A 10,000-nucleotide genomic window follows, 5' to 3' on the forward strand; every position below is an offset into this window, starting at 1 on the left:
AAAAAAGAAAAAAAAAAAAAGAAAAAAAGAAATATATATATATATATATATATATATATATATATATATATATATATATATATATATATATATATATATATATCGAACTCACAACGGCGCCTCCACCATCTGTGGCTCGTGGACGGCCTCCAGGGCCTCCACCATCTGTGGCTCGTGGACGGCCTCAAGGGCCTCCACCATCTGTGGCTCGTGGACGGCCTCCGGCTCCTCCACCATCTGTGGCTTGTGGACGGCCTCCGGCGCTTCCACCATCTGTGGCTCGTGGACGGCCTCCACCATCTGTGGCTCGTGGACGGCCTCCACCATCTGTGGCTCGTGGACGGCCTCCACCATATGTGGCTCGTGGACGACCTCCGGCGCCTCCACCATCTGTGGCTCGTGGACGACCTCCGGCGCCTCCACCATCTGTGGCTCGTGGACGGCCTCCGGCGCCTCCACCATCTGTGGCTCGTGGACGGCCTCCAGGGCCTCCACCATCTGTGGCTCGTGGACGGCCTCCAGGGCCTCCACCATCTGTGGCTCGTGGACGACCTCCAGGGCCTCCACCATCTGTGGCTCGTGGACGGCCTCAAGGGCCTCCACCATCTGTGACTCATGGACGGCCTTCGGCGCCTCCACAATCTATGGCTCGTGGACGGCCTCCGGCGCTTCCACCATCTGTGGCTCTTGGACGGCCTCCACCATCTGTGGCTCGTGGATGGCCTCCACCATCTGTGGGTCGTGGACGGCCTCCGGCGCCTCCACCATCTGTGGCTCGTAGACGGCCTCCAAGGCCTCCACCATCTGTGGCTCGTGGACGGCCTCCAACATCTGTGGCTCGTGGACGGCCTCCAAGACCTCCACCATCTGTGGCTCGTGGACGGCCCCCAGGGCCTCCACCATTTGTGGCTCGTGGACGGCCTCCGTCGCCTCCACCATCTGTGGCTCGTGGACGGCCTCCGGCGCCTCCACCATCTGTGGCTTGTGGACGGCCTCCGGTGCCTCCACCATCTGTGGCTCGTGGACGGCCTCCAGGGCCTCCACCATCTGTGGCTCGTGGACGGCCTCAAGGGCCTCCACCATCTGTGGCTCGTGGACGGCCTCCGGCTCCTCCACCATCTGTGGCTTGTGGACGGCCTCCGGCGCTTCCACCATCTGTGGCTCGTGGACGGCCTCCACCATCTGTGGCTCGTGGACGGCCTCCACCATCTGTGGCTCGTGGACGGCCTCCACCATATGTGGCTCGTGGACGACCTCCGGCGCCTCCACCATCTGTGGCTCGTGGACGACCTCCGGCGCCTCCACCATCTGTGGCTCGTGGACGGCCTCCGGCGCCTCCACCATCTGTGGCTCGTGGACGGCCTCCAGGGCCTCCACCATCTGTGGCTCGTGGACGGCCTCCAGGGCCTCCACCATCTGTGGCTCGTGGACGACCTCCAGGGCCTCCACCATCTGTGGCTCGTGGACGGCCTCAAGGGCCTCCACCATCTGTGACTCATGGACGGCCTTCGGCGCCTCCACAATCTATGGCTCGTGGACGGCCTCCGGCGCTTCCACCATCTGTGGCTCTTGGACGGCCTCCACCATCTGTGGCTCGTGGATGGCCTCCACCATCTGTGGGTCGTGGACGGCCTCCGGCGCCTCCACCATCTGTGGCTCGTAGACGGCCTCCAAGGCCTCCACCATCTGTGGCTCGTGGACGGCCTCCAACATCTGTGGCTCGTGGACGGCCTCCAAGACCTCCACCATCTGTGGCTCGTGGACGGCCCCCAGGGCCTCCACCATTTGTGGCTCGTGGACGGCCTCCGTCGCCTCCACCATCTGTGGCTCGTGGACGGCCTCCGGCGCCTCCACCATCTGTGGCTCGTGGACGGCCTCCGGCGCCTCCACCATCTGTGGCTCGTGGACGGCCTCCAGGGCTTCCACCATCTGTGGCTCGTGGACGGCCTCCGGCGCTTCCACCATCTGTGGCTCGTGGACGGCCTCCGGCGCCTCCACCATCTGTGGCTCGTGGACGGCCTCCGGCGCCTCCACCATCTGTGGCTCGTGGACGGCCTCCGGCGCTTCCACCATCTGTGGCTCGTGGACGGCCTCCGGCGCCTCCACTGCCTGTGGCTCGTGGAATGCCTCCGGCGCCTCCACCATCTGTGGCTCGTGGATGGCCTCCGGCGCTTCCACCATCTGTGGCTCGTGGACGGCCTCCGGCGCCTCCACTATCTGTGACTCGTGGACGGCCTCCGGCGCCTCCACCATCTGTGGCTCGTTGACGGCCTCCAGGGCCTCCACTATCTGTGGCTCGTGGACGGCCTCCAGGGCCTCCACTATCTGTGGCTCGTGGACGGCCTCCGGCGCTTCCACCGTCTGTGGCTCGTGGACGGCCTCCAGGGCCTCCATCATCTGTGGCTCGTGGACGGCCTCCGGCGCCTCCACTATCTGTGGCTCGTGGACGGCCTCCAGGGCCTCCACTATCTGTGGCTCGTGGACGGCCTCCGGCGCCTCCACTATCTGTGGCTCGGGGAATGCCTCCGGCGCCCCACTATCTGTGGCTCGTGGACGGCCTCCGGCGCCTCCACATCTGTGGCTCGTGGAATGCCTCCGGCGCCTCCACCATCTGTGGCTCGTGGACGGCCTCCGGCGCTTCCACCATCTGTGGCTCGTGGACGGCCTCCATCATCTGTGGCTCGTGGACGGCCTCCGGCGCTTCCACCATCTGTGGCTCGTGGACGGCCTCCAGGGCCTCCACCATCTGTGGGTCGTGGACGGCCTCCGGCACTTCCACCATCTGTGGCTCGTGGACGGCCTCCAGGGCCTCCACCATCTGTGGCTCGTGGATGGCCTCCGGCGCTTCCACCATCTGTCCCCAGAGTCCTGGATCTTGGTTTTGGTCCAGGAGACCTCTAGACCCAAGGGCTTTGCTTTCTTACTAAATGCATCGAGAGCCACCACTAAGGATTCCAAAGACTCAGATAGAATAGCATCATTAGCAAAGTCAAGGTCAGTAATTTTGATATTGCCCAGAGTTGCTTCACAATGGCTTTGAACAGTAGCTCTGCCCAGTATCCAGTCCATATAAATGTTGAAAAGTTTATGTGCAAGGACACAGCCTTGCCTCACTCCTAAACTAACAGGAAAGAAGCTCGACAGTCCTCCCACCCCCCCACCCACACACACACATACTTTACAGCACCAATATCTGGGCTTGTTGTTAGTCCAATAATCCTTGATGGAATATCTCTCAATCTCAGAATCTCCCAGAGTGATTCCCGATGCACCGTTTCGAATGCCTTCTTGAGATCGAACTCACAACGGCGCCTCCACTATCTGTGGCTCGTGGACGGCCTCCGGCGCCTCCACCATCTATGGCTCGTGGACAGCCTCCAGGGCCTCCACCACCTGTGGCTTGTGGACGGCCTCCAGGGCCTCCACCACCTGTGGCTCGTGGACGGCCTCAAGGGCCTCCACCATCTGTGGCTCGTGGACAGTCTCCAGGGCCTCCACCATCTGTGGCTCGTGGACGGCCTCCGGCGCCTCCACCATCTGTGGCTCGCGGACGGCCTCCACCATCTGTGGCTCGTGGACGGCCTCCACCATCTGTGGCTCGTGGACGGCCTCCACCATCTGTGGCTCGTGGACGGCCTCCACCATCTGTGGCTCGTGGATGACCTCCAGGGCCTCCACCATCTGTGGCTCGTGGACGGCCTCCACCATCTGTGGCTTGTGGACGGCCTCCGGCGCTTCCACCATCTGTGGCTCGTGGACGGCCTCCGGCGCTTCCACCATCTGTGGCTGGTGGACGGCCTCCAGGGCCTCCACCATCTGTGGCTCGTGGACGGCCTCCAGGGCCTCCACCACCTGTGGCTCGTGGACGGCCTCCGGCGCCTCCACCATCTGTGGCTCGTGGACGGCCTCCAGGGCCTCCACCATCTGTGGCTCGTGGACGGCCTCCGGCGCCTCCACCATCTGTGGCTCGTGGACGGCCTCCAGGGCCTCCACCATCTGTGGCTCGTGGACGGCCTCCGGCGCCTCCACCATCTGTGGCTCGTGGACGGCCTCCGGCGCCTCCACCATCTGTGGCTCGTGGACGGCCTCCGGCGCCTCCACCATCTGTGGCTCGTGGACGGCCTCCGGCGCCTCCACCATCTGTGGCTCGTGGACGGCCTCCGGCGCTTCCACCATCTGTGGCTCGTGGACGGCCTCCAGGGCCTCCACCATCTGTGGCTCGTGGACGGCCTCCGGCGCCTCCACCATCTGTGGCTCGTGGTCGGCCCGCAGGGCCTCCACTATCTGTGGCTCATGGACGGCCTCCGGCGCCTCCACCATCTGTGGCTCATGGACGGCCTCCGGCGCCTCCACCATCTGGAGCTCTTAGTTACTTATAAATTTTTTCATAATGCTTCATTATGGCATTTGCTCGTGGACGGCCTCCGGCGCCTCCACCACCTGTGGCTCGTGGACGGCCTCCGGCGTCTCCACCATCTGTGGCTCGTGGACGGCCCCCAGGACCTCCACCTTCTGGAGCTTTTAGTTATTTAATTTATCCATAATGCTTCATTATCTTATTTGCTCGTGGACGGCCTTCGGGGCCTCCGTCGCGGGCAGGTCATCTCATATTTACATCCCTTTGTTCTCCTCCTTGAGATCATACAATTAATGACTTTCCATAAATTTTAAACACAAAAAAGCTCTCTCTTTTTGCATGTGTGTCTATGTGAGAAGTAAAGTGCTTGTGCATATATATTTTTTATACTAAATAGTAAATAAAACATATTACTTATCGAAGGCAGATATTTATCTGTTCAGTCTTCTTAAGAATACATAGGTGTGTACATTTTTTCAACAGAAATTCCATGTAACACTATCAGCGTTTTACAGAGAAGAAAAAATAGCGATTTCACGTGTTAATTGTGTTGAGGTGATAACCCTTAAAATAGCAAAGATAGCAGAACTAGCCCAACTCCAAAACCTCGAATTGATATTTCTACAAGGTCAATCCTTGTAGATTTTTTTCTTTCTTTCAAGATAAACTTGGTAAATGTCATTTAAAGTTTACACACTTTATTATTATTATTTTTTTAGTATACCTAACCTAAATAATCTTCCGATCTGTCAATCCAGTCGAAGGATGGTGTGTCAGCGAGCGATTGGACTTCAACCGTCTTGTAAATTGGGTAGAAGCCGGTCTTTCTCGTTCTCCGATTGGTTCCGTGCCAGAAACCGTCGAGAGAATTGCGATGCTTGCTGTAGTAATACACAGATCTCACCACGCGATCGCCTTTCTGGAGCGCGACCTCTCTGCCGCTGAGAGGGGAAGAAAGGAAGGAAAAGAGGGTCAGAGTGAGGGTCTTTTCTGGATGAGAAGTGAAAGGCTCTCTCTGTGTTGGCTGTGATCATAATTTTTTTATTTTTTATTTTTGATTTTTATTTTTTTAAACTTAAGGGAGGAGAGGGGAGTGAGTCAGCAGGTGTATATGATGACGTGTTTTTTGCATCTTCTTGAATAAGAAAATATAGCTTGTATATGTATATATATGTATATATATATATATATATATATATATATATATATATATATATTATATTATATATTTATATTATATATTATACATATATACGCAATATACATTTGTATATATATATATATATATATATATATATATATATATATATATACACACATTTACATATATACATTTATGTATATACGTACATATATATATATATATATATATATATATATATATATATATATATATATATATGTGTGTGTGTGTGTGTGTGTGTGTGTGTGTGTGTGTGTGTACATATATATATTAATATATTTTTTTCATTTATTTATATTTATGAGTAGATAATCATCATATTTACAGATTTACACACACACACACACACACACACGCACACACACACACACACACACACACATACATACATACATACATACATACATATATATATATATATATATATATATATATATATATATATATATATATATATATATATATATATATATATATATACTATGTAGATAGAGCGAGAAATGCACAACAGACAGACCCACCTTCGAGGCGTGTGGGGGAACCTCGCCTCGACCTCCTGGGCGGTCTGGCCGTGGATACAGAAAGGTAAATCCAAGGAGACCAACTTCCGCGTGGCGTCCGAGTGGAGGGTCTGCATGAGCTCGTACGCCAGCCTGCATATCTGGCCGAGGGTGAGAGTCGAGTGTACTTTGGGATGGTTGCAGATAGTTGTGATATGGCATAAGGTAATAGATTTTATTGTAGTCATTATTGTTGTTCGTGATATTGCTGTTACTATTCTTAAAATTTTAAGTGTTATCACGATTATTAATATTATTATCATTATCAATGTCATCACATTGCTATTGTTTTTCTTCTTCATATCAGAATTAATATGAAAATTATCATTATTACTTTTATTATCATTATTACTAATACAATGCTGATTGTGGCAATTATTATTACTATACTGTGGTTTTCTTTGACAGTCTCCGTTGTCACTGTGCTACTCTTTTCAACACAAAACCTTTTATTACCCGTCTTCAGTGTGAAAAATGCAAAGATAACTATAGCCCTTTTTAAAAGCGTCAGTTTTGCTACATCCGCTGCACACTCAAATATAACCATTGGGATGCTTAAAATATAAGTTCGTGATTTTATTCTTTTTTTCCGAGCAGAATAATCTGTGGATCCAGAACATTCTTTGATACCGCTTAATGCGGTAATCCAGCAAAACCAAATATTTCGACATTTTTCTTTAAACATATCGCTGTAGCTCTCATATCTAACTTTGGGTCATATAATATTTTGGTCCTTGAAATCTTTAACATTAACACTGGGTGTGCAGGATTCGTCTTACCAATAATTGGTGAAATTTTCAGCAGGCCCTCCATGCCATCAATTTAAGTAGCTGTGCTTTGTCAGGGATGAGGCTATACTGCTTGTTTGGTAGGGATCTGTTAGGTAATATTCTTACAAGGAAATGAGTCTTGGGTCAGTTATGAAAATCATTGAATTCGGACACAATCTTTTGAGGAATGATTAATGACATTAGTCAGATTTGGAGGCATAACAAATGTATTCATCAACAGATGTAAATATTCTGGTTTTACAATGACTCGCTACATGTTTGGCCTACTCACCAGATAGCCATGCGTCAATGATAGGAATAGAGCAGCAATGATAATGATAACATCTAAAGCAATAATGATAGTTGTAATGAAGATGACGATTACAGTTGTAAGGGTATAATGATGAGAACAAACACAAATACGACAAAATTGATATTTCTGATAATGATAAAAATATTTATAATGACAACTATGACTTCAAACAATTAACAGTTTTAATGTAGTAATGATAACAACTTAAATATGACTATGATGGTATTGGTTACAATAATATAAAAATATATGTATGATAATATTAATAATAATAACAATAATCATAGCATAACAGCACTAACACCATCACCCAGGACACTCACATTGGACGACATGCCACAGACGAGGAAGTCGGAACGAGAGAGGAAAAGGATGTCGGCCATGAGGTACTTCATGTTGTCCACGCTCCCCCTTCGTCCCAAGCTGGCTGACGCTACGCTGTCTTCGTTGAATACAAACTTATAGTTGGGGAATCTGGAGGAAAAGGAGGTTAGATCGTTAGACTGATCGTGATCAGGGTCGCGATACAGCCAACATCCAGGCTAAATTGAAACAAGTGCTCGAAATACTCAGCCCAACGTTCACATACCCCAACACGAAGCGGTGTATGTGTGTCTGTTGGTTTGCACACACATAAATAAACGGAAACTTTTCGGTTCTTTCATGCTCAAACACAATAAGCAAACTTGAATATATACGTCCACACAATAGATCCCAAACTGGCCCTCAAACACTGACTTCTTCTTCGCTTCCTGGATGACATTCAGGTCGTCTGTGGCCAGGTAGATCCTACGAGTCGTCACGTTTGTCCCTCGAACCTCCAGGTCGTTGAAAAAGTCGTGCACGATCTCCATGTACTCTTCAATTCCTATGAATCTTGACTCTAAACGCAGCTTGTCTGTTCTTCTGACTTGTATTCTGCAAGGGTAATTCCAATAGTAAATATGGTGACCGGGGAAAATTACCATAAAGGCTAGAATGATATCAATATTGATAAGACTGCTTTGGCAATGATCATAATGACAAAAGAAATTGGATGAAGTGTATCGATGATAATGATAATTAGGATAATGGCAATGATGGAACTACTACTTCTAATTTAAAGGTAATGTGAAGATAAGTCCTTAATCTGTGTTTATTGAGTGTTTAAGGTGAAAACAAACTCAAACTGCAAAGAATTCTGATTATTACGAACATCTATACATGACAAATGTCCCTTGGCTGTCATATGGCCAAGCTGACTCATTGGTCGAGCTCCCTGATTGGTCGAAAAGGGCTGCTACCGCCCAAAAACAGCGGTCGGGCCTTGAAATTTTGAGGGGAGAATTGGAGGCTCTGAACCTCCTTGAAAATGCATTAAACTCGATTTCGGCAAGATGGGCGAAAAATGCCGAAAAATGATCAGACGATCCCCTTAAAAAGTGAACTCCCCTCCCCCATCTATTCCATGCAGGGAAGTAACTTTATTGCCAATTCTGTTTTACAGAGATTTTGCTAGCTCTCGCCTCCTCACGGTGTTTTTCTTGTCAGCCATAAAAAAGTGATATGGGAACATTGCATCTCTCCTCAGACCCGCAGCTCACTGTATAGTGAGGAACTCTCTTTCCTTACTGTGGTCACCTGGTCCTACATAAGAACCTCAAGGACTTTTGTATTCGTCTGGGTGAGGCGCTGCTCACCTGTTGCCCCTTCGTAAAAAGGATTGAAAATAAGGAGGTGACCCGGTCGTCCTAAAATGACCCTAACATGGAACAGCCTTCCTGACCTTGATTCCTAGGGAATTCAAAACGTGATGTAACCTGGCGAGGTAGAGAAAGCCCCACAATACCATCGCAAACTGCAGAGGCCTCGGCCCATAGGCCCATGCCACCCCCAACTCAGGCCCCCACAACAGAGCCACGACCACCACAGGCACCAATATATATATATATATATATATATATATATATATATATATATATATATATATATATATATATATATATAAGCACACACACACACGCGCACACACACACACACACACACACACACACACACACACACACACACACACACACACACACACATATATATATATATATATATATATATATATATATATATATATATATATATATATATATATAAGCACACACACACACACACACACACACACACACACACACACACACACACACACACACACACACACACACACACACACACACACACATATATATATATAAGCACACACACATATATGTATATATATATATATATATATATATATATATATATATATATATATATATATATATATATATATATGTATATGTATGTAGTATATATATGTTATATATATGTGTGTATGTACATAGATATTTCATTCAATGATGATAATAGTAATAATAATAAGAAGAATGAGAGCGTTAATAATAATAACAGTAGTAATAATATTATTAATAATAAAAATAATGACCATTATATCATTGACTGGAATACATTTGACAGCCATAACACTATCAGTGATAATGAGAGTAATGACAGTAAAGAGAAAGGCAAGAACGAAAATAATCGCTATCCTCACGGTATTCGCCACTGTAACAGCAACAGTAAATCCTAGGCTCTCGATAACGATGTACCATTGGCAATATTAGAGGAAGAAATAAAGAAAAAAGGAGAACCCACCTACCCCACAATAGGACTCTCGAAGCCCAGACGAGCCCCTAGCTTCTCGACGTACTCCTGGAATCCTTCGGTCATCCTCATCGCGTACTTGAAGAACTGTCCCAACCACCAGGCGAAGGGGTCGCCGTGGACCTTGACGAGGCGCTGGCC

At 48.8% G+C, this 10,000-nt stretch overlaps 3 protein-coding genes across 3 annotated transcripts in view; all 3 read right to left on the reverse strand.

The window, feature by feature from the left end:
• Positions 1–642: 642 nt before the first annotated feature.
• Positions 643–1,488, reverse strand: LOC138860886 (E3 ubiquitin-protein ligase RNF12-B-like). Its single transcript, XM_070119392.1, has 2 exons — positions 1,180–1,488; positions 643–1,047 (listed from the first exon to the last, which is right to left on the reverse strand). The coding sequence occupies exons 1-2, from the start codon at positions 1,486–1,488 to the stop codon at positions 643–645; spliced, it is 714 nt and encodes a 237-aa protein (XP_069975493.1).
• Positions 1,489–3,357: 1,869 nt separating this feature from the next.
• LOC113823029 (E3 ubiquitin-protein ligase RNF12-B-like) lies at positions 3,358–3,924 on the reverse strand. The gene has a single exon (XM_027375625.2). It carries the CDS (start codon positions 3,922–3,924, stop codon positions 3,358–3,360), a length of 567 nt encoding a protein of 188 aa, XP_027231426.2.
• An 872-nt stretch (positions 3,925–4,796) lies between these two features.
• LOC113823031 (alpha-(1,6)-fucosyltransferase) overlaps positions 4,797–10,000 on the reverse strand; it is a 9,965-nt gene continuing 4,761 nt past the window's right edge. The window contains exons 2-6 of the mRNA XM_070119393.1: positions 9,855–10,000; positions 7,922–8,101; positions 7,507–7,657; positions 6,062–6,201; positions 4,797–5,298 (exon numbers count right to left, since the gene is read on the reverse strand). The exon at positions 9,855–10,000 is cut by the window's right edge and continues 98 nt beyond it. Of these exons, the coding sequence (XP_069975494.1) occupies positions 5,082–5,298; positions 6,062–6,201; positions 7,507–7,657; positions 7,922–8,101; positions 9,855–10,000 (834 nt within the window). The 3' untranslated portion in view covers positions 4,797–5,081. The remainder of the gene's footprint in view (positions 5,299–6,061; positions 6,202–7,506; positions 7,658–7,921; positions 8,102–9,854) is intronic.

Source organism: Penaeus vannamei, unplaced genomic scaffold (genome assembly GCF_042767895.1).
Source record: "Penaeus vannamei isolate JL-2024 unplaced genomic scaffold, ASM4276789v1 unanchor135, whole genome shotgun sequence".
Lineage (NCBI taxonomy): Eukaryota > Metazoa > Arthropoda > Malacostraca > Decapoda > Penaeidae > Penaeus > Penaeus vannamei.